The sequence below is a fragment of the Ovis canadensis genome, chromosome 13 (assembly GCF_042477335.2).
Source record: "Ovis canadensis isolate MfBH-ARS-UI-01 breed Bighorn chromosome 13, ARS-UI_OviCan_v2, whole genome shotgun sequence".
In the NCBI taxonomy this organism is placed as follows: Eukaryota; Metazoa; Chordata; class Mammalia; order Artiodactyla; family Bovidae; genus Ovis; species Ovis canadensis.
Genome location: NC_091257.1, coordinates 33,339,448 through 33,365,138, shown reverse-complemented (window position 1 = coordinate 33,365,138; position 25,691 = coordinate 33,339,448). Strand labels below are relative to the sequence as shown.

The 25,691-nt window shown below is 40.0% G+C and overlaps 1 protein-coding gene across 26 annotated transcripts in view; it reads right to left on the bottom strand.

Moving 5' to 3' along the window:
- Positions 1-25,691, bottom strand: part of PARD3 (par-3 family cell polarity regulator) — a 572,731-nt gene that overhangs the window by 345,411 nt on the left and 201,629 nt on the right. For all 26 annotated transcript variants that reach the window (XM_069546411.1, XM_069546421.1, XM_069546415.1 and 23 more), the window contains exon 3: positions 9,355-9,532. In XM_069546411.1, the coding sequence (XP_069402512.1) occupies positions 9,355-9,532 (178 nt within the window). The remainder of the gene's footprint in view (positions 1-9,354; positions 9,533-25,691) is intronic.

Below are 25,691 nucleotides of genomic sequence, written 5' to 3'. Positions count from 1 at the left end.
CCCTTGCATATGAAGGTAGATCCCACACACCAACATTTGTGTTACCCATGAGGGTGAAGCATCATTTGCTGTAAATAAGTAAATGGGAATCAAGGTCTACAATAGCCAAGCTCCAGAGAATAAAACTGTGCCACTAGCAGTTACTCTATTTGTAGCTCAAAATGTTTTTGCCCCTAAGTATATACTCTGTCTTTAAAATTGGTAAGGTGACCACAACCACCTATAGCTAAACCAGACTTCTCCTCTGAAACAATTGAGTCTTATAGTAAGATGTAACAGGAATGCAGTGATTCAGTACGTCTTGATAATAAAGGAAGAGAACAAAGATGGATGATGTAACCACCAAACAGAGAGTGGTCATTTTAGATGCGTTTTCAGTAGATATTTTTTCTAATTAAGGGTCTCAATTTTCTACACTAATAGAGGATTGCGTCAAGCATATCCAATTGAGGATATAAATGAAGAAAACTGAAAGTGTTAGTCACTCAGTCGTGTCTGACTCTTTGCAACCCCTGGGCTGTAGCCTGCCAGGCTCCCCTGTCCAAGGAATTCTCCAGGCAAGAATACTGAAGTGAGCTGCCATTCCCTTCTCCGGGGGATCTTCCCCACTCAGGAATCAAACCCAAGTCTCATGCATTGCAGGCAGATTCTTTACCAACTGAGCTCCCAGGGAAGCCCCACACATGACTGTTTGCAAAGTTTTCATATAAATTTACAGTCTTTGAGAATGTAGGAATATTGAAACATATATAAAATTGTGTTCAGTTGCAAATGTTATCAAACATTTCTTCAGTGTAAAAAAAAATCCTATTAAAGGAATGTTAGCCCTTGTAAATAAAATTAAGAGATCAAATACACATTTGAACTTGGATCAGTTGAAATTTTATGTTCAAAGTTATAAAGAATCTTTTATCACATTTCATTATGCAGCAACTGAGCTGCCAGAGAGGAACATAAGCAGTTACAAAATAAAGCAGCATATCAGGAAACCCAGAAACAGGAAGGAGCACTGGGTTTTAGAAAGTGTTTCTTTCTTTTAAAAAAATTTAGTAAATGCCTAACAATCCGCTTCTTTACAAGCAAACGAAGAAGATGCGGTAACATAAAATAAAAGGTCTTTAGATGAATGAGCCCATGAAGGGTTATTAGAAGTGGTCTTCAGTCACTTCAACACCTCTGTTCAAAGCAGAATTATTAGAAACTCCTAGGAGAGCTCAAGAATGTGAACTGGATGTGAGGTGATATGGAGGTTCAAGAATGAAAATTACATCTAGTACTCACAAGTTCCATTAATTTATGTAATCATCCTAGAAGCCATGCAGATTTTAGTTCCTTAACCAGGGATTGAACCTGTGCCTTCAGCAGTGGAAGCATGGACTCCTAACTGCTGGACCACCAGGGACGTCCCAGTGACTCATCATTGACCTTGCTTCTGCCTCCCACTCCCAACTTCCTGACTCTGGTTATAAAACGAACAGTTATTATCCAGCATTAGCAGATAACCCTATACTACTTAGGCAAACTGATCACCAGCTGGTTTTTGTTGTTCTAAATCATAAATCTTTAGGCTGTAACATCTCTGCCAAGCAAGAGAATATTCTTTTCCAATGCATTAACACAAATTCTGTATTTGAAATAAATACTTCTCAAGCTGATCTAAATAACAAATTAACCAGTAGATCAGCTATGGCACAAATTGACATTTTAATTAAATGTGATGATGGGTTAACTAATCTAGCAGGAGTCTGAAATGCCCTTTGGCTCCTGCTCTTTCCATATTACGATTAGCCCTAGATGGATCCAGCTGCAATCTTCCATCTTTGAACACATGAATTATCTCTACAAAAATGATTATTTTCCTGAAGGTACATGCTACTCCTACTCTCCTTCCTCATATAACCTCACTAAGTATCAGCTATATATGTGTGTGTACGTATTGGATGGGCCCAAAAAGTTCATTCGAGTTTTTCTAAAAGATTGTATGGAAAAACCCAACGAACATTTTGGCCAATCCTAACCATACACTTATTACTACGGTACCACCATAAAGACAAGAAAACTTATATAATACTGTCGAGACAGAACTGCAGCCCAGGCAACAAGCTGTCATTGCTGTATTTACCCTTGACCCTGTAAGAAAGAGCTGAAAAAGAGCATATCGAGATTGCTTAATCTTCAGAACAGACAGAAAACATAGGGTGATGTAGAAAAATGTAGAGATAGAAAGCTTTCTACAAGTTTTAGAGAGAACACAAATGGAAAGGCATTCCACTGAGGAACAAGCAGGGTGACAGTATCTGAAAATAAGCCAGGTCCATGGTCTGGATCATTTTTGAGACCAAGAGAGGGAAACAGGAGGGTTTGGTAAACGGATGCACAGTCCCCTTTTTGCTGTTATGAAAATTCTGGACTCATTTAAGTCCTGTCAAATGCCAACAGGAGGGAACTGCGTAACAGAAGCATCAGCTGTAAGCCACAGAAAGTGCTGGATAGATATGATCTCACTGTCCTCTCTCATGTGTGTCTGGGGCCACAAGCACTCATGCCACTATGCCCACATACTACAGTGCCCAGGCTCTTTGTTAAGGAGAAAGATAATTTGCTGAAATGTAGGCAATGAAGTGTTAACAATAATTCAATTAACTCAAACATCAATATAAATGAAATTTGTAAATGCAAAATAATTTAATGAATTCATACAGTGATTTAGACATGTTAGTTTTTCTTCAAAACGTGGCCACCACAGAGATCACTAGCTTTCCATTCCAGGAAAAAGGCAGAAGGGGGTAACGACCTCAGGGGTGCCTTTAAAAATCACCCTGCCTCTGGGTCCCTCCCCATTTGGGACTCACACAAGGATTCTGAGAGATGAAGTCGGTCTCTAGCTGCAGACAGGAGCAAACAGGATGAGGAACACAAGGCCGTTTCTGACATTAAAAGCAATGAAAGAATAAATAAGCAAACACCGTTTCAAGAAGAGCTATACAAGAGATCTATATCAAGTGCAACAAGAAGAGAAGAAAAGATGTTATCTGCCAGGCTTCCATGCTGACAAAATAATCCACATATGGGTCTCCCTGTGACATCCGCTAATAGAAAAAAGAATCTAGATACCTGGTTAGAATGGAGGATGAAAATGAAAAAGAAAGCTTGTTTACAATCCAATTGTGTCTGCTCAAACATTTTCATACAATTATTTTCTCTCTGTAATGCACTTCTTATTGCGATGTGAAAATGGGCTTTCTTGCTTCGATTTAAATTGTACTTTCTTAACGTATTCATAGCTATATCACTTTTACCAATTTTCAAGTGTCAGTAACTGTTTCTGTACATGATAAACAGATAAACATTGGGCACATAAGGTATATTCCCATACAAAGACAAGAGTACAAGGCAAGACTTTAGGGTCAAATAAAATATACTAGCCAAGGACGAAAAGAAGTGAAGAATACAGAGGTGATTGGACCATGGGGAAATCTTGGGCTCGGGGGTAGGGAGAGGTGGGAAATCTGTAAAACTGCTCTTCCCTAGATTTCAGCAGGTGCGACAGACACAGAGAGCTCCATGCACCGGTGTCCAGCTCTCTAAGGTTAGAGTTTGGAGACCACATACAGGTGGTGCTGTGACCCCTGCAGGAAACCTTTTCACTGACCAAGGATCACCTGCTGACTACAGTCCAAAGTCCAGCTGACCACCCAAGGCAGAGAGGTTCTAAAATATACTCCTCCTCCCCATGGTCAACAGTCATCATTAAGGGTAAAATATTGTACACATGTGATGCGTGGAGGGTTTTTTTTTTTTTTAATTAAGTACTTCACAGAAATGCAATTAAACAATGTAGTAAACAAGTGTTTATTCTGCTGAAAGATATTGGGAAATACTGGTGTCAGACAGGAAGCACAACAGTGCTCTGACTCCAAGTCTCGTATCTTGAAATGTCACAAAGGGACCTTGGTGTACAGTAAGTATCCATGCATTTTCAGCAATAACTCCACTGTCAGTACAGCCTGTTAGTTCACTCTGCTGAGCCTCAGATGCCTGATGGTAAAGTAGGGGAGAGGGACCTGGTGGTTTCCCAAGGGACTGCCCCTGCACTCCAAGGATACGGAAACCTGTCCCAGCATCCCTTTTACAATACACTGAGAGCCTCTGTAGGGAGAAGCCATCCATATGCCTAGACTTTCATGTGCTGCATGGAAGGAAAGGATTCTTGGGTTAAAGAAGCAGATATAAATGACACAGTTTGCTGAAAAGACTACACTATTTCTTGGTTGACTGTTAAGTTCCAACTTAAAGACCACAGACAAAATGCTTCAGCCCAAGGAAGCAAGGATGGCTTACATTTTATCACCATTTTAAAACCTAACATTTCTTGTGTGCTGGTGTGGGGGAAACATACATTGGCCTTTTTTTCTTTTTTAAATGGATGAACCGTATGAAAAGGCAAGTTTAACAATAATTTTGCAACCAAAATAGCCATATGTTGATGTCTGGTTACTTCACTGGAAAATCGACGGATGAAATAAACATATTTGCCACACCAGATACCAACCGAAAAAGCTTTCTTTATGGTATTGAAATGCTGTCTCTGGAACAAGCATCTTGGTCTGCAGACTACGCCTGCTGCTGAACTGCTGTCGCCTGACAGCCCGTCTTATCTGCCAAATTGCTCATTAGGCCTGGCAATTTTCACCTGCGCCTCCAGTTTATACTCCAGCAGGGAATAAACATCAGCCTGCTTGCACCATCCTAGGTAGTGAGCTTCCAACACCCCCTTCAGTAACCCGGCCCCCACCCACCAGGAACTCTCCAAACACACTCACCTTGTGTACACACCATTATTTTTAAAATGTCAATTCAGCTTCCAGCTCTTAAAAGCTGGTTAGTTTAAATGAAGCAAAAAACACACAAAAAAGAGATGATATGCAAAATAAGCCATATATTACAGTGCGAAATGGGCTGACCAATAATTCATTTAATTATTCATGCCAAAAAAGAACATAAACAATGTGAATGGAGTGAGGACTGTTCATTTTGGGGAGTATTTCTGAGTGCACAGGTGACAACAGAGCAGAGCGGAGGAGCCCTCTTCCAATTGGATATGACCCATTCAACCTTGATTTTAAGTCTGAAAGGAGAGTGCTCGAATTTATAAATAAACAATAGAGGTACCGTGGCAACCAGAACAAAGAGGCAGTGAGTGCTCCAGGCTCTCTGCCTTTGCTGCTTCCACTGATGCCTGCCAATGAGCACTCTGACATCCAAAGGCGGACTGATACACAAAAAATAGATACAAAAGAGGTACTTTGTGGGCAAAAAGCACCAAAGATATGAAACAAAATGTCTGAAACCCCATAGAACAACTTCTGATGGAATACTGTTTTCCATTTTGCAGAAGTAAAATATTCACCACCAACCCTGCAATTAGCTAGAAAATTACAATAATTACAGCAATTTTGTATCCCATCTCCAATCCAATTAATAGATATATGACCTTGTCAACATGTAATAATCAGATTGCATCTACAACAAAACTAGATGAGTTTTATAGGCTGAATAGAACTTGCACAGTAAGAAGGTAATTATTTGAAATACTGAGAATGCCATTTGTATGCCATGCTCCACTTCACAAGTTAAAAGGAAATACAATAGGAATATTATTTCTATTTTCAATACATATTTAAATTAAATCTGGAAAATAGTATTCTAATACCAGATAAGAGGCTAGATCTCTAAACCAAAGATCTTAGATCTCCTAGCAAGAGAAAACCAATCTGTATATTCTGGAATAAGAAAAAACATTTAGAGCTCAAGAAAGAGGCCGGGGGGCTAACTTCATAACACAAGCTTGTATAGCAATTGTTGATGTCTCTGTAAGTTCTAAAAGCCAGGGAGCTCATAAAATCTTACCAACTAGTTACAGAGCACCATTTTGCCAGAAATGGTAAAAATTCACTATAAAATTAAAATAGCTCAAAAAAGTTAAAAGTCAATCTAATCAGATACTTTGTTTCTCAGAACTTCTAGAGCAATTTTATTTCTAGGACTTTTTCCATCACTGGGGCAAATGCCACTGCCAAGGTATCTTGAATCTTTAGTCTGGCTCTTCCAAAGGAAATACTAAATCAGCATTCTGGGATGAAAAGGAATGCTGCCAGCACTCTAGAGCTAGACTACCCTCAGAATGTCTGGCCCTATAAACAGCCTTTAGAATTTTTTTTTTTTTTTAAAGAAAAAAACATCATAGAGTGAGAAAAATAAGACTTGGTCTCAATGATCTGCTCCAAAAATTGTGCCCCTGAGCACAGTAAGTCTCTCTAAATCTGGATTTGTGAACATTAAAAACAGAGGAAGCTAAGTATCTATCACAGAACTGTGAGGTTAGGAGAACACAGGTCCAATTTCACTCCACATGCGAGTACTCCACCCCACCCCACCAAGAAAGGCAATATGTTCTATCCAGGAAGACACATCCTCTATACTTGGGCTCTGTAACTCCTCAAACCTTTAGAACATCCAGAACTGGGTCTGCACTCAAGAGACATCATTATCACCATCCCCTCTCTACAATTTCCCATTACTCTAGTGTTCATCATGTGTCAGACACTATCAAGAGTTCAAGCATCTCATTTACTCTTCACGGTCCTAGGCCAGGTATCCTGAGATGAAGGAACCGAGGCCGAGCAAGGCCACTGATCGCGGTTGATGTGGTTTTGCCTTACTTTTTCTGAACCATGAATACTCTAAACCGTGTTCTAGAAAGGAGTGTCTGCAGAGTAAGCTCACGTTAAAAGTGTAAAGTACAATAGACTCTCAAACTTATCAAAAGTCTGTTAAAAAAAAAAAAAGAACAGGTTATCGGCATCTGGTTATCATTAAATCAAAGTATACCTATCTATGACTGAAGAATGCAGAAGAGATGCCAAGAGATCCCAGAACAACAGCTTGAAGTGTCTGCTGTGAAATCATCACCTTCCTCATTTGCCACTCCTTAAAATGGCTCTGTTGGCCTGAAAACCTCTGGATTTCTCCACTGTGGCAGAGAAGATCCAATGCTCAGGGTTCACAGCACTTCTGGAGGCCCAAATGTCTTGATATTTTTTAATCAGAAGAGGAAAAGTAAACTTTGGGAGAGAAAGAAAACATTTTCATTTTTTTTCTCACATCACAAGACAATGATACTTGTGGAGTTTTCTTAGCTTCCATCAGTTCCTTATAGAATAAAAGAGATGAGTGAATTAACTATAGAAAAATCATCACTTTATTTCTTCAAGATAAGTATTGAAGCTTATTTATCTGAAATCTTATGTTAACTATGCCTCTAACTGCAGTTGATTATTACATGATGGAACAGATCTCTACATATTGTTGGTTTCTTTCCTTTCATACCTGAAAATGAGGAAGATCACTGAACATAAACTCCTTGATAGCAAAGACTTACTAACTCAACCCTAGACTCTGATCGGCTAGCACAAAGCCTGGCCAGCACTGACTGACCCTTGTTTTATTTCTGAATGAATAGTATTAATACTATAGAAAATGACTCATATGTATTGAGTAACGTCATCAAACCTTGTATTTAGTACATGTTTAACATGCATTTTACCCAATGCCTGCCAAGGACATAAAATCTAAATAACCTTAGTAAATAAAAGTCAGAGCTTCTTGTTCTTAATATTTGTGTATTTTCCCACTGGCGGCTACAAGACAACATATACACTTCAAATATAGCTTCCTTTTCTCAATAAAAACAAGGTAAAAGAGATGTTTGGGGGTGAAAACAGCATATAAATTTTAACACACAGAGCCAGCCAAATGTGGGTGGTGGTGGTATAGAAATTTTGTTCAATCAGTGAAGTCAAAAGATACAAACGGATGGGCAACAAGCCATTCAAATTCTTCCTAACTTAAAGATAGGACTGGACTTTCTTCCAGCATATATCTAAACTTAAGGTGCATCTTGCTATATAAAACACTTGAATAAAAAAACTACAACAATAATACAACAAAAAAACTCTGTACTTCATTATATATATATTGGTGTAATTACTCACATAAAGACACTGCTTTCCAAACATCAGGCACCGATGAATAGTTACAATATTATTTCATTAAAATTTTCTTTAAACTGAAACCAGGCAATCCATTTTTTACACACATCTGCTCCAAGCAGATAATCATTGAAGCATGGATTTATGATCAGTATATAATAAAAGAAAATGACCTGTGCACACCCTACATATTACTTCATATACCATACATGGTACACATCATATCACATTTTGGATCATCAGATGTGTTAACTATTAAATTGATGTTCTTTCCTTATTCTCCATAGATAGATAGAAATATGGAGATATTATATAGTTATATATTAATATATATATATACCTATATATCTTCAAGGGACAGTGGAAGCAGAAATAGTTTATAAACATCTAGAAGCAAATTACCAAGATGTTGTAGACTGCTACCTATACAGAAAGCGGGGACAAAGATATATTTTGCAAGAAAAAACTGCATATTTTCAAAATTATCTAACTATATTCTATGTATCACTTTTATATATCATTCCATATCTCTACGTGAAGATCCACTGAAAACTACCAGTAATATCACACAAGATTAAATTTTCTACTTGAAAACTTAAATGTTTCTAAATTAGATGTGCCTAAAAGATAAGTGATTTCTAATATAAATTTCTTGAAATAGGCCTTCTTTCTCTTACCAACTGCTCAATGATAAGATTATACAATTACGAACACTAAATATTATATTTAGCAGACATTCTTCACATGTGTGAGTAAAAGAAGTGAGGGAATGGCCGGAGTGGTGTAGAATTCTTCAAGCTAGCTTCCTGGAACTTGGGCACTCTGCATCCTAGGATTTCTACTACAAACTCACTAAGTCCCATATTTTCTTTCTTTGAGATGGTATCTCGTAGCAGCTCTTCCAGATCCCTGAAGATAACACTGACCCCCTCCAGATAAAGATCAAGAAACGATTATAACCAAGTTGACTGTCAATCAAACATGCTCTGCTTTGTTTCAATGGAAGGCTTTTGATTACTTCCATTTGTTCTAGCATTCAGACAAAATACATAGGAAGAAAACTTCAAGTAATATAACCTTATATTATCCTTATTGATCTTTAGTGAGCTATTAAAAGTTTACCAGTCCAAAGTAATCTAAGCTCAATCCAAAAATGTAAAGAATCTTACTTATCTCTCTTGCAAAAGACATTTGCAGATTCTAAACTTAATCAGTTTTAAACAGATAATGAATTCCATTCACAGGAGCATGCCTGAATAACAGAGGTTGGCATCCCTGTAATGAAGATGAAATACGCACTTACTCGCACGAAGGACTGAGGGGGTGACCTCGATCTCACTTGTTGCTTGGTAAGGCTGGAAGGCGGAGACGCTGGTGCCGAGCTCACTGCCGAGTATCTCTGGGCTCTGGGTGCCCGTGGAGCTGGCACTGGTGCCATCGCCTCCGTGGTGTGGGTCTTGCTCATCAAACACGGCTACCAGCTAGAAATGACAGGTGAATCTGCAGTTACACACAAAGGCGTGTAAAAGGACAACCCCAAACTTACACCGTCTTTGGTGTGGATAGTGAGATTTACGCACCCAGGAATGTTACATTTTAGGAAGAGGAACTTCAGAGAAATAGGCTCACGCTGGGTTTCGATACTTTTACATTTCTAAGTTGTACATTTCATATCCAAAATTATGCAGGTGGAAAATAATACAATGGTTTTGTATCACAGAAGGCTAAAGGGGATCGAGTGGATTTAAATCTTTTTGTAGATAGTATATCAAGTGGATAAGAAAGTGCATATACCTATATATAAATGCATATACATATATACGACATGTAGTATACACAGCATAGGGTGATAAGGGGCCCTTCATGTGGGAAGAAGGGGATATGAACTGTCATAAAGCATCTGCTCACAGTGCATAAGAAACACAGGAAGGATAGAAGAAACTAACGAGGCTGGTAGCCTACAGGGAGTTAGAGGGAACGAGGCTGAAAGAAAGAGAACGGGAGCAGGTAATGAAGACAGTGGGGTGGTGACACTTTCCTGAACATATTTTTCTGTAACTCTGACTCTTAGAGCCATCATAATAATTAAACTATTTAAAACAAATAAATAATTGAAACCAACCAAGAGGCAAGGTGGGGGTCTGGAGGCCGGATAATCTAAAATGGAACACAAACAAACCTGTTACAAATGAAAAACACAACCACACAGAAAAGGGTGGGGAAGAAAAGAACTAAGCAACTCTGGAAAATTATTTTCACTGTTTAAAGTACATCTAAAGGAAAAAGGGCAGGAACAGAAATATTGTATTCAGTTAGTAAGCTTGTTTCCCACAGCACGTGGTTTAGAGATTCATGCTACTCCTACTATTATGACTGCTATTACCATTGCTTCTCCTCCTCCTCCTCCTCCACACACACCTCAACAATGAATGGAAAAAATATTTTGGATAATGAGAGCCAAAGTTCTTACACAGTTCAGAAACAGAAGTGACAAAAAAAAGGAAATTAACTGTAGTATTCGATTCGAATCGGAGGCATCGATGTGAACTCAAGGTTTTCATAAGCAGGTAGGGAGGCAGGCACAGGTGGATGTGAGTCCATGTGTGGTGTGCAGACCACACAGGTATGTCCTAGTTCTGTCCACTGAGAGATCCTTGACGCAATGACATTGCTTCAATGTCAAGTTACAAGTTACTGACTCAATGGCTACGAATGACCAGATCTTGGTTTCTAATATGATTTTCCAGTAAATGAACTAGAAGCCCGAAGAAAAACCATTAACTCCAGGGGCAGGGTAAGAAAAATATATGATGAGCCTGAAACACCGTATGATGCTAAAGAGAACATCTAAGAGAATCAGGGGCCAACCTGAAGGAGCTCTGAATCACCAAAGCCATCTGGGACACTTGTAAACAGATAATGATAGCATTAGATTATAACCCAAGAGAAAACTAAACGTCCTTAAGTCCATAATGATATAATCAAATAATCGAAGAAATAAATGATGGAGAATGGACAGCTCTTCCTTACTGGAGCATCCAAATTAGTAAACATGGAAAAAATTAAGAGAAATCATCACTAGGCAATTTCCACAGTCAGAACTGTTGCAGGCAAGATCTACCAGTGGATGCTAACATTAATTGCAAGAATATGATCAGAGGTGGGCATATCTCATAGTATCTCCCCATAAGATGCTTTTTAATTAAAAAGAGAAAATAATATCTTGCAGGGCAGAAACTTGGCAGACAGCATTTCGCTAAGTAATAAGACATACTGACAGCATGTACTCTCTGAAAAATACACCAAGAAGTGTATGACGTTACTTCCATGGTACTCCTGCCCAAAACACATAACTTTGGTCTAATCATGAGGAAACATCAGACAAATCCAAACTAGGGAACATTCCATAAAATAACTCCTATTCTTTAAAAATATCAAGACCAGGAAAGTAAAGGGCTGACCAAATTGTGCACCTTGGAGGAGACTGGGGAGAAATTCAAACTGCATGCAGTATGCGATCTTTGCCTGGATCCTGGACTAGAAAACAGGCATTAGTGGAAAAGAGGCAAAATCCAGATGAGAGCTATAGATTAGTTCGTGGTAGGTACTAACAGTGGTATGTACAGCACTGTTCGTTTCCTAACTTTGCTAAAGATTCTATGGTTATGTCAGATGTTAACATTAGGGATAGGTGAAGAGTACATGAAAACACTCTGTACTATTTTTGTAACTTTTCTGAAAATTGAAAAATTTCATAATATAGTATTACCAAGTACTGTATAAATTATCTCTATTTAAACTCACTCTATTTCTTCTTACAACTAAACAGTGACAGCACTTATTTAAAATCTCAAAGAGGACAAAAGTTCTATGGCACAGAACACCTTGGCCATTCACCCTCCAATCTCATGCCTAGAAAACTCAGCTTAGCCTTCCAAGGAAAGAAGAGACAGGACCACACCCCAAAAGAACCAAGCCTTCAGCTTCCAACCCAAGTCTTTTCAACTCCTTTTAGCTAACAGACTGAGAGAAGAATTCACAGATGATGAAAAGTATTTATAATTATAGTTTTAATTAATTCTACTTACAACCATCAATTCATAAGACAAAAAAGAAAACCACCATAAGGTCATAGAGATATGTAGACAAACAGGAAGCTCAGAATCCTGCTGTGGCATCTTATATAATTAGCTGATTAAACAATCTGAAGGAAGGCTAAGTGGTAAGAAGAAATTAAAGTCGGATGAGGAGTTGGGCCACTAAATGTACAGAGACTAAATATTTTTGGAGCTGTGTAAGTCATATAGTCTCTGTCACACGATTCTACTTTGCATTCTATCATGAAAATAACCATCCACAATACATAAATAAATGACAGTTACTGTGTTTAAATAAAACTTTATTTACAAAGCAGATAATGAACCAAACTTAACCCACGGGCCATACTTTGATGATTCTGCACTAGATTGCTCATCCCTCTCGTAACATCCAATTTAAAAATTTCCGTGTGGGAAATAAAACTAAAAGTCAAGGTTCCTTGGTAACCCTACTAAGCTAAGAATATTCATTTCAAGCTCTTCATCAGGATTTTGAATTTCTGTACTTGATTTTAATTTCATCAGACTTCTTACAAGGTGTGTGGCTTCATATGCATTTTGAAGATATTAAGTTTTGACATTTTGGTGCTTAATTGGCAGCAAATGAAATTCAAGTTTTGTTATTAACTTTTCACTATGGTGTGTTCTCCTAAGAATAAAGTCCTTTCTGCAAACGAAAATGGAGATTGAAAATTACAAAGAACAAGTCTTTAAATGCCACACATGATGGAAGAACTTACACACGCATATTAGTTTCAATAATTATCTCCAGCATTTTTAGAAAACACAAGTATTATGAAATCTGGACTGTGTCATGAACAAATGCTGTTTGAATTTCAATGGCAGAATCACAGTTGGTGATTTGCAATATGCCAAAAACATACAATTCTACAGCTCTCTTTTAAATCAAAATTTAAGTGCCAGGTGCAGATATAAAGTAATTTTGTGTTAAATTGGGAAGGATATATAATTTTAGAAAATCTACTCTACAAGAATACCCAGTAGCACAGCAAAAGAAAACAAGACCTTCACAGAAACATCACATATTAAAAAAAACTATCGTGCCCTTCAAAAAATAAAGGAAACGTCTTGCTCTTCAATTTGTGAAACGTGACTCAAACCCATATTTTAACAGATGGAATCTTCACTGCTGCCCATGAAGTAGACTGTTTTTGAAAGTTCATTTTTAATTTCGACAGTTATTATTCCATCACTCTTGTGGTCCATTCACCCAAAAAGTGTCCACAAGAAAAGAGGGAATTTAGGATAACAGCCACGATTAAAGTGAAAGTGCAGTTGTTCAGTCATGCCCGACCCTTTGCGACCTAAGACGACCCACTGATAAATAAAACTCCGAACCTGGCCACACATTTCCACCTCCCTTGGAACACGTCATTTCAGGGGCCTGAGACACCAGACCCTTACAGCAGGAAACCCATTTCATAAACATCGCATGCAAATGCATACCAAATCACTTGAGGATCGAGGGTGGCCTCGTCTATGAATAAAAACTGCATGGAGCAAAGTGGCTAAGGACATAGAACCTACAATCAAAGAGAACTACACTCAAAACCAGCTCTAACCTTACTTCTTGGATAGGTGTTGGCCCAATCCACTGGCCTCTCTGCCATCCCTAAGCCTTACATCTCCTCATCTCAAAAGACGATGGCGGTGAGGTTGGCAGAATAATGCTCATGACTGCCCACTCAAGTCCTCAGAACCTGTGGGTACCGCTCTTCCACAGTGAAAGGGACCTGAAGATGTGATTCAGATAAAGGACCTTCAAACAGGGAGACTGTCCAGTGGGCCCCATCTAATCACACAAGTCTGGATAAATGGAGACTCTTTCCTGGCTGTGGTCAGAGAAGAAATGGGACAATAGTTAGACACAGAGCACGCTGCTGGTTTTAAGGAAGGTGGGGGTCTCCGGAAGGCTAGGGGATGAATTCTCCTCTCCAGGAAAGAATGGATTTTACCTATGTCAGACCCCTACCCTACAGAATTATAAGTGTAAAAATGTGCAATGCAGCTGGAGAGCCTGTGTGCCACAACCGCTGAGCAAACATGCCACAGCTAGAGAGTCTGAGTGCCACAGTGAAGATTCCACATGCCACAACGGAGACTCAGCGCAGCCAAATAAATGCTATTCAAAAATGATGACAGATACTAATAAATGTGTGGTGTTTCAAACCACTAGTCTGTGGGGATTGGCTGTGGCAGCAATAGGAAACTACTCGAAGCCCTGGCCTCTCCTCCTGGACTTCGGACACATAAGGGAGAAGGCACATCAGCTTCCAGAACACAAGCGCACCCTCACTGTTACCTAAAATTAAAGCGATATCGTGGTGGTTGATGAACACAGACTTCTGGGATTTTGAGGATCAGTTCCAAGAGTAACTGGAGGCTGAGGCAAAGTTCTTTGACATCAATAATAAGAGGGAAAAACAACAGGAAAACAAAAGGAGAAGGCTTGCTGGAAAAATTCAGCATCGTAATAAGCACAGAGTGAAGTTCTTCTGCAGATGCCCTGCAACCTGCCTCAACCCCTCACAGGAACACGGAGCAGCTTTTTACATTTTGTTTCAGGGAAAAGAAAACTGAGACTCAGAAAGATTCATATGACTAGAGTTTAGCTGGAAGTATACAATGAATCTGAAATTGAAAGTTCAAATCTAACTTCCCACCTCGCTGCCCTGGAGCATCGCAGGGCCTGCGGGGAATCTCCAGGCTATGAGCACCTGCAAGTCTTGGAATTGAATTCTGTTCATTGAGGATAAACCACAGATAATATCCCACCTTACCAAGTTCACATTATTTTGATACTACTATGTGAAAGTTTCTGAACATACTTGAGGGTAACGGTGCTAAAGATATTGTCACTCAGTTTGAATCAGAAAAGCCTTTTATTTATTTGGGAGTTGGGGATGGCATGTGGGATCCTAGTTCCCCCACCCAGGGATCAAACCCATGCCCCCTGCATTGGAAGCACAGAGTCTTAATCACTGGAGCCCCAGGGAAGTCCCAGAAGAATTTTTTTTTTTTTTTTTAGAATCAAAAGATCTTGTGGAGTCTATCTTCATACAGGAAATGGCAGGGGACTTAAGTAGCTGTCCAAGTGAAGTCACCAAGACTCTGGGCCTGGGCTCCATACACCCTCCAAAGCTGTTTTACTGCCCTAGCCTTTAAGTAACCCACCTGTCTCTGTTGATTTCTTCATGTACAGTCTGCATATATCCAGAAAGAGTTGATTATTATGGGTCTCATGAATGTCTTTAGCATGTTCAACATTAATGTACTGAATTGTTTGACTTTGAAGTAAAGACCTATAACTCTCTAGAAAGGCATCATATTTCTGGCCCTGGAGAAGGTCCAACGCATATGGAAAAATACTAGAAATGACAAGGAACTTGAAGATGCCTTCAAGACCCTTTCTTCACCTAAGAAATATGAGCAAGCCAGACTTCACTGAATCACTTGGTCTACAGTATCAAAACAAAATCACCAATCACCAACACACAGTGACCGTGCTGCTGGGGAACTTTGCTTGCCACACTTTTCAATACTCTTCCTAACAGGAGACTATGGTGATGATGCTTTTGAACCCCAATGTAATGAGGACATCATGTAACATAACACCTCTCTGAACAATGGCAGGGAGGTTTCATAGGCAGATGTGCCTATAAAGAATAAATGCCACACAGAGAAAATGCATTACAAAGCTGTAGCACAGTGCAGCATTCCCCAAAAATAACAAGAAAAATCAAGCAGTTGGACATACATGTATTTCAAGACAGAAGTGAGGCTGTTCTGTAACATACTAAACTACCACTATCGCAAAAATGACTTTTCCTTCTCCTAGGTCAATCTGAGTTTCTATAGTTAAGATTACATTGAATCAAGACCTTTACTTTTTTTTTTTTTTTTTTTTTTCTTTTGACTCAAGGCGGCACTTTTAAAAACAAGGTAAAGTAGGTCAAGTATTTAGGTTCCTGGATTTTGCTTTATCCATTCCTTAAAAAAAAAATATTCCACGTACAGTTGTTTCCCATAAAGCACACTTGATAACCTGTGGCACACAAATAAAAGAAAAGAAAAACTAGGGAAGTCCCTGGTGACCCAGTGGTTAGGACTCAGTGCTCTCACTGCGTGGGCCCAGGTTCACTCCCTGATCCAACAGCTAAAACCCTGTAAGCCATGTAGCACAGCCAAAAACAAAAAGAAAGCGAAGAGACACTAGCAGATTATGTTATCTACTCACAAAAATGGAACCTAACGAGAAAAATATTTAACAGTGCCATTTCAAACAATACACCACATAGGGGAGTAAGGAGACCAACACGATCAGAAGCTCCCACTTGCCTATGATGGAAGTCACTGTCCCACAAGAGCTAACAGCATCCCTTAAGAAGGTACCATTTCTTGGTCACAGATGCCTAATAAATATATTATGCTTCATCGGAAGTCACAGTGAAATATATATTCACCTATGACACTCCCCAGCTTCCAGTTTAGAACTGGGATTTGATTCTGCTGTCCCTCAGGGTGACACATTGTCACCCACTGAGCCTTCAGACTAATTAGATTCCCAATCTGAGTTATGCTGAACTAATAGCCTTGAGTATGTCCACCGCAAACCACAATGAGCATATGCAAAGGCTGTAGCCAGGAGCTGGCTGACCCACTTGTCAGACAATGCAAACTTCTCCCCCTCCCAAGCCCCTCCCCAAGAGCCACTGTTCTATTTGTACCCATCCATGAGGTTACAACTCAATTTCACTATTGCTGAAGTGTAAAAAAAAAGCAAAACTGCACAGTAAGACAGAACAAAGTAATCCTGAAACTGGCTAATCAAACATATATAGGTTGACTCCAAACTGGAGAAGGTGGCATTTGTTGTGACTTTACAACACAGGCAGGTTTCCCTTGAAGAGATGATGGTAAAATTGGGAAAGAATCATATGAACCTCAGAACCAAATGTAATGATGTAATAACAAATTATTATGTAGACATGACAAAAAAAAAAAACCACCCATTAAATCAATTCATAGGCTTTCTAATGACTGAATTCATTTTAAAGACAGGGGCAACACTAAATCCTTAGCCATTCTCTGAGCCTTACTTGCTCTCATGGTTCATTAAAAACTCATTTAAATAAAGCTACTGTTTTTACTGGTCGAGTAAGCAAAACATTAGTAAAAGAATATATTTGCACCAATGGTGTTTTATAATAGTAGTAATGCTGATAACAGCTAACTCATGGCAGACAGAGAATCTCAAGTTTGCCACAGAAAAACTTTAAATGTTATGTATGCAAGATTAATTCTCTGCTTCATCAGCATTTCAAGAATTAAGTGTATCTTGTCCGATGCAAAAAAAAAAAAAAAGACACCAACAACAAAAAACGAATGACCAAAACAAAAGATCCCAAATCTTAGAAAAGAACTCTAAATGCCATAAGCACACTGAAGGCTTAGCTATTTTTCCTCCTGGCTAAGCTAGGAACAGCAAAGAGTGGGAGTCCTTTCCCTGCCCAGTACCAGGAGCCTTGACCTCAATCTGTCTTCACCTCCAGCTCCAGAGCTTAAGATTTGAGAGGCAGCAGGTCCTCATCCATGGGTACCCCCCTGCCACCTTGCCACTCTTCCAACCTTCTCACATACATCTCTCCAAAAATCAGCAAGGTAAGGAAACAGGATTCAACCACAAGTTGTTTTATTCTGTACACAATTTAGCTTGACAATCAATAAGTGTTACATATTGACTCAGGAATAGCTGCATCAACAAATCACAAATTAGACATTCCACCAATAGTGACTCCTTCACGAATGCCGTGGTCTGGGGATTAGGGATCTAAATTTAAAAATATATATGTTATTAACCAAAAGCCCAGCATCACCCAGGAAACAGACAGACACAATGGTAATCCAAAATCATATGCATACATAGAAAAGACACACAGAGAGACGCTTTCCGTCAATACCTTACTCTGAACTGTGATTTAAAGGTTCACTACCAAAACCCACAGCCCCAACCACGCCACCTGAGCTTTCAGGAGTAAGTATGCCTGCGTGACCCTCCCTTCTTTGTCCCACAAAGATGTGTCATTTCTGGGGCGCCAGACTCAACTCTCCCCAAACCCCAACACACAGACCCTAAGGGATGGCAGCTGCAATGCGATTGCTCAGCCCAGAAACACAGCATCACAATTACCCAGGCAGGACCACTGGGTCGTGAGAGGTAAGAGCTCATCCTACCATCCTGCACTTCAGAACTTCTGCCTCCACTTGGAGAGCCTGCAGAAGCCAAGTTGAGGCCTCCATCAGGAAGGCCCTTTAGTCTTTTTACCTCCTTAGCCAGGTTAAATTCAGCCAGTGCCTCTTCCACTGGCCTGAAAGCCTTGTCTCCATATGCCCTACCCACCCCTACACCTAGCATGAGAGAAACATCAAGTCACAAGCACAGCCTCCCACCAACCTACGCCCTGACTCTGTGCTCGACGGACTGCAGATCAGGTGATTCCAGGCTCCCAGGAGAAACCCACCCGGTTCATCAAAATCACCACCTAACAGAACAATGCATTCACATCCTCTCCCTAATCACCCATCGCTGATCCCACTGTTGAATATATGACTCATCACTAAAATTCCTTGCCAGTCAAATCCAGGGAGCCATAGTGCTTTCATTTTTTTTTGGCAATCAGCAAAGGAAAATTTCCTATCCTAAAATAGAAATTTAAAGGATCACTTCCTTAGTTCTAAATTTTGCAGATTATGTTTAAAATTAAAAGCATGAGAAATGAAAACTTGGCTCTTGCTCCATCAAGGCATCAGCACTGAGAAGGAGTCAAGCAGAAAGCCTCTCAGTACGCTAGTCCTAGAGGTGGTGCAATAAAGGTGAAAACCATCATCCCCGGCATTTACAGACAAGATCACACTTCCAACTAAAGGAACCAGCCTGTTTCCAAGGCAACTTGCCATTTGTATAGGGGACTTACTCAGGGTTAGTAATCCCTTAACTGCTGACTTCACAATTTGAACCAGACTCCCACTGATAGCTTCCAACTAAAAGGCATCGTAGGAAAAAAAGAGAGTTTAACTACTTTAACAGACAGAAATTCAGAAGATTCTACAGCACTGACTTTGAGGAGCAGCAGGGGGCACAGGAGAAAAAAGGTGACTCAGAAAAGTTGACAGTGGAAGAACTGGGAGTCGCTGCTTCCGGGTGATTTCTTTCCCACCGAAAACGCATCAAACCCATCACTTCTGCTCCCTCCAAACTCTGAATCAAAGTTAGGTTTATGCTGATTCGTAACAGAGTCAGTCTTCATTCTGACAACCACAAGCCAATATTAGCAAAAGATCAGAGTTCAACAAATTTGTTTTGTAAAATATAACTCTAATGTTACATTACACAATGCCTTTCAGATTAATTTGCATGCAAAAAGACAAAGTGTGATTTTTAAACATCCAGCCAGAGGCAGAAATGAAAAACTTCAAACATGTTCTGACTCCTTTCTGCTACACTCATTATCTCACCACCTTCCACAAAGAAGAGAGAACGTGTCCTTGACATTATCCCAAATTATCTTCAGTATGCAACACAATGCTGATTAAATTAGGTTCATTTTAATCAGCTGGCAGGTTTATTCAAAAAGTAACTAAATAATAAAATTCTTTATAACAACTCTTCATTAATATAACTTGCTTACTACTGTTTTTTTTTTCTTTAAAAAAAATGAACACAGAATAAATACTAATTGTGTGCCAATCCTTTCTCCCCTGTATTTGACAGATGAAAAGAAATACCTTAGAAGTTAAACATACCCCCCAATCCACAAATCACTTTAATACTAAAACTGCACAGAAATCTTTTGAAATCCAGTGCCACCTAATGGATTTAGACAAGCACAAAGAGTTTGGAAAGCTTAACTTTTAGGGAACGAATTCTAAAGATAGCCAAACTCTCTGCTTCCATTTACGTCTCACAGAAAACTTCCCCACAGTGGACCTGGACTAGGGGTCGAGCCAAGGTCACCCATTCATGTGCAGTGTCCTCTCCTCATTTCGGTAGGGCGAGACTGCCTGTTTCGGATGGGTTTCCTGGGATGGGTGAGGCTCACAGAGATGACCCCCAGCTGGAGGGCCTGGACAGCTCCTCCTCTCTCTTGTCTCTGCACTGCACAGGACTGTCTCGTGTGTATTTAATTCTGACCAAGTGCTCGGAAGTTCCTGCAGGTTACAAGTACTCAATAAATGTCAGCTACCCTGATGATTTGAGAGAGAGAGCATCAGGAGATTGAGGCTATCAAGGGAGGAAGATGAGGGCTGCCACAAGGCAACCCTGAATGCACAGCAGTGTGATCTGCATTTATTCTGCAAAGGTTTGGAGGAGTTTGGAGAAAGGACGGGAAGGGTAAACACACAGAACACGTTAGCCCAATAATGAGGAAGCCAGGAGAGGTTAGACTCATGGGAGAGCAGTGGAGTAAAAAGACAATTAAATAATTATGAAAATCAGAATTGAGACTTAGTTAAAAGGCTTTAGTACTTGGTAGATGGGTGCCACTGCGGAGGAGAGGATCGAACCTGAGATCTCCAGGTTTGTGTGCCTTGGGTGGCTGGTCAGGGGGCAAGGACAAGGACAAAGAAGTTTGAGACAAAAGATGATGCCTTCAATTGAGGTACCCACTGGATTCAGTTCCCAGGAGACACCTGGAGATGGGGTTCCAGGATGGGAAGGGGAGTTCAAGGTTAAAGATATGGAACTGGCGATGTCATCAGTGGGGGGTGGGTGAAACCAGGAGTTTAGCTAAGGTCCCAATCTGGATGCGGAACATGTAGGGAACTCCAAACCAAACCAGCACAAAGCTGAGATGGCAGGCTTCTCTTCTCTTCCTCCAATTTCACTTTGGAAGAAATTTAAGAATTGACTAGTGAATAGAAGTAAACTCAAGGAAACATGGTTTCACAGAAACCAGGAAGAGGAGAGTATCATGGAGTCACAATAAGTAGTACTGAAATACCATGAGGAAGCACATTAGCACTTTCTCAAGGAAGGTGACATCGATACATATTTTCAACAAGTGGGACCTAAAGTTACTGTAACACTTGTGCTAAAATAATTTTACTGATAGGGGATGAATAATAAAAGAAGAGGAAAAAGCTAAATTGTTACTCCACTGATATACAAAATATAGACATTCAGATATTTGCTCAAATAACACTAAGTAGGTAATTCATCTTCATAATGTGCTTGTCTCAACAAATGAGGATTCTGTAAACAGCTCTTGGAGTGTTTGTGAAACGGTCTATTTCTTTAACCTCTGTGTCCCACCCTGCTCCTGTCTGAAAGATGCTGCAATAAATACATGATGAATTAATATCATGTTGCATAATGATTTTGCAACCCCTTTGAGAAGTGTAGGCAAGCTAATACCAGCAGCTGAGTCACTGCAAGTCCTCTGGGCCCCATGCCCTGACCTCACCCCTCTGCTCACACACCCAAAAAACAGCCTGCAAGAGGAGAGAAGTGAGCAATGCAGCATGTACCTCAGTTCAAGGAATTAGACCAATTGCCCACGTTATCGTCCTCCTGCTTTTCAACACCCTAACATCCAGGTCTCATTCTCAGAAGCCAGAAGTACGTTTCAACTAGACTGAGTCTAGAATCCCAGGAGACAGTAGACTGATGCAAAACAAGGGGTCTTGGATGTTCCCTAACCCTCCAGCTGTGATTTCTCCCTTTCCTATAAGAAGGACCACAATGCATTGCTGATTATACAACACTACACTAGATCATAAAAGATCATAAGCTAGCTTTATTCTTTTACTCACACCACACACCTACTATGTGTCAAGCCATGAATGAATCAACCTTCTCCACAGAACAAAACTGCACAGACACACTGCATTCTGGATGTAATTTCAGCAGGTTCCTAGATCTCCCCTCTAAGACAATGAAGATAGAATTTAAAACTCATTTTCTAACATTCAATAAAATACCCATTCATATTTCGTAAGTTCCATCACATCACTCTGATAACCACATATCAGAGTGTACATCTCTTCTCAATATCCTCAAATTCTTATTTCCTTGAAGCACACCCCTGCTACTTTTTCTGCTTCATCTTCTCATTTTACTCTATAAATATTCAATGTTAAAACTTAGAAATAAGGTTTTACTTTACATGGATTAGAATAAAAGTAAGAGAATCGGCAACCCACTCCAGTGTTCTTGCCTGGAGAATCCCAGGGACAGGGGAGCCTGGTGGGCTGCCGTCTATGGGGTCGCACAGAGTCAGACACGACTGAAGTGACTTAGCAGCAGCAGCAGCAAGAGAATCATAAACAAAATTCCTAACTATTTAAAAAATGTGATTACAGTAATAGCAATAACAACCAAGTTATACTAAATGACAGGAGCTTATGGTGATTGCAGCCATGAAATTAAAAGATGCTTACTCCTTGGAAGAAAAGTTATGATCAACCTAGATAGCATACTGAAAAGCACAGACATTACCTTGCCAACAAAGTTTCGTCTAGTCAAGGCTATGGTTTTTCCAGTGGTCATGTATGGATGAGAGAGTTCAACTATAAAGAAAGCATAGCACCGAAGAATTGATGCTTTTGAACTGTGGTGTTGGAGAAGACTCCTGAGAGTCCCTTGGACTGCAAGGAGATTCAACCAGTCCATTCTAAAGGAGATCAACCCTGGGTATTCTTTGGAAGAAATGATGCTAAAGCTGAAACTCCAGTACTTTGGCCACCTCATGTGAAGAGTTGACTCATTGGAAAAGACTCTGATGCTGGGAGGGATTGGGGGCAGGAGGAGAAGGGGATGACAGAGGATGAGATGGCTGGATGGCATCACCGACTCGATGGACGTGAGTTTGAGTGAACTCCGGCAGTTGGTGATGGACAGGGAGGCCTGGCGTGCTGTAATTCATGGGGTCGCAAAGAGTCGGACACAACTGAGCGACTGAACTGAACTGAACTGAACCGACCTTTCTTAGCCTTGAAATACAAAGCGCATCCACTCAATACTGGCAGGGATATCCCCGGCAGTCCAGTGGTTAAGACTTCGCTTTCCAACATAAGGGGTGCAGGTTCGATCCCTGGTCAGGGAATTAAAATCCTACACGTCTCGCAGCCAAAAGACCAAAACATAAAACAGAAGCCATATTGTAAGAAATTCAATAAAGACTGTAAAAATGGTCCACATTAAAAAAACAAACAAACAGTGAAAGGGAAACCTATAGGGTTGCATTAACTGGCTTTGATCCAGTACTGCTTATATGTAGCAGAACTGCCCATGCGCATTTAAGACCAATGGTTTGGCTTCAAACCCTGCAGGATACTGCTCAGGACACACCCTCCATCATGGCCAACAAGCAAAGGGGCCTTGCTAAGGGCAGTAACAGATACTCACGAAGAACAATGTTAAAGCAAAACAGTTTTAAAAAACTAGCATCTGATTTGCAATGATCTTGAAAATATACTTAGGCTGTAAAAAGTCAAATCTGAGTACACTGAACTCAAAATGCTTACATTTTTGTTGGTATTGGTACTAAATCTATAGGACAATTACCCAAACCAGTTTTTGTAAAGGAATTAAGTTAGTATTGTTAGTGTTTTTCCTTTAAATGTGAGCATAAAAGTGTAGAGTATCCTGTGGTCAGAAGTATGAGGAAATATTCCAAACACAATCCATCCCAAGTGCTTAGCGCTGATCCACTTTGGGATCTAGAACACCAGTCACCTCAGCCTCCAGTTACGACCTGTGTTTCCACAAACCAGAACCAACGTGTAGGGTTTCAGTATAGTGTAATAACATTTTAAGTATTCTAGTTGTTTATCTCCCCTCAAACATAAGCATGTCTATTAAAGATATTTAAATCACTGAGTGCTATTATGCTTTCAAATCAAAAAGTGACACAAATTTACCAAACATAAGAAAATCTAGGGAAAAGCTAAGGCTATATTAACAATCACCGCCACCATCTACAAAAGGAGAAATGGGCTGCGGTCCCTCCCAAAACCAATATGCCTCCAATGACATAAAGATGTCAAGGAGACAATCAGAACCAGAACTAAGCTCTTTATAGCCTCAACCATTTGGTTTTCTAAAGATACTAATCCTATACCAAGGCATTACAAGGAGACATAGCTCAGAACCATTATCTCCCATAGGTTCCTTTACAGAAGGATCTCACACTTTTTTTAGAAGAAGGCACCCACCCCAGAAAACCAACCATCACGCAGGGGCCTGAACCCTGGATTCAACAGTCCTGGGTGGACCCTTTGTGGTGACTCTTCACCCCATCTGGAAGGGCACATCGTCCCAGCACATCACCCTGCCCTCCTCTGCGGAAGTGAACATACTCAATACATCGGATGTAAGGAATTTAACACAGCAGTCTGAATGACCCAAGGACTGAAAGGAAAGGTGAGAGAGACATCGTAAAACCAAGTAACAACAGAAGACCATCTGCAAGCCGAGGAGACTTTGGTGTTTGGGACCCAGTAGCAGACCAACCAGTGGATGCTGTGGCGCCCACGCACCTCATCAACAGTTTTATCTCTGAAGCCACGGAAAATGCTGGAAATGTCTTAATGACCCAGAAGCTGGAGACTGCTCAGACAATAAAATCGCCTCACATACAAGAGACTCCACAGAGCACAGGGTCTGCCTACACAGGTGTGAGAGAAAAGGAGAAAAGGCCGCGGCTCGGATATGTAAACACAGTCCCTATGCTTGCAAAATAGCCTAAAGGATAGGAAAACACAAACTCCTCAACTGGCCACATCAGTGTTTATTGTAAAACACAAATCTGATGAGACAATTAGCATCAAAATTGCCAGAAATAAACACAAATTTCATGTAAACAAACCATTAATAGGCTGCTGCTTTTTCTTTGGAAGAAGCACATTATTTATAAATTGCTGCCACCTTAAAACTTGCCTGATTCAATCCTGTCAGACAGTGAAACTCACTTAGGTAAGTGGCAAAATAAAAGGGAGAAAAGTCACTTCACAAATTGTGGCACTGCTAAGTGTAACAAATGAATAAAATAGACCCAAGATTGTGAAATCTTAATATATAATATTTTTACCAATAAAGGTTGAATTAAACTTCCACATAAAGTGATTAAAACATAAGTTCAGCTCAATTATTAGTTTGCCCACAGAAAATAATATTAATGAAGGGAATTCACTGGCAGTCCAATGAGTAAGACTCTGCTTCTAAGGCAAGGGGTGCAGGTTCAATCCCTGGTTGGGTAACTAAGACCCCACATGCCTGCCATGCAGTGCAACCAATAAATAAATAGTAAATAAAAAAATACTAATGGAAAACCTCTGAAATTACTGGTTGAAAGTTCCCATTCTCAAACATTCCCAGCAGAATCTTAAAAACCACAAGAGAGTCAGGAAATCGGAATGCCACCATGCACGGGCACTCCAGAAGACTGGCTGCTCTTCCCTAATGCAGTCGCCTTCATGGATGCCACCACAGATAATGTCCCTCGAACATACGCTCCTTGTA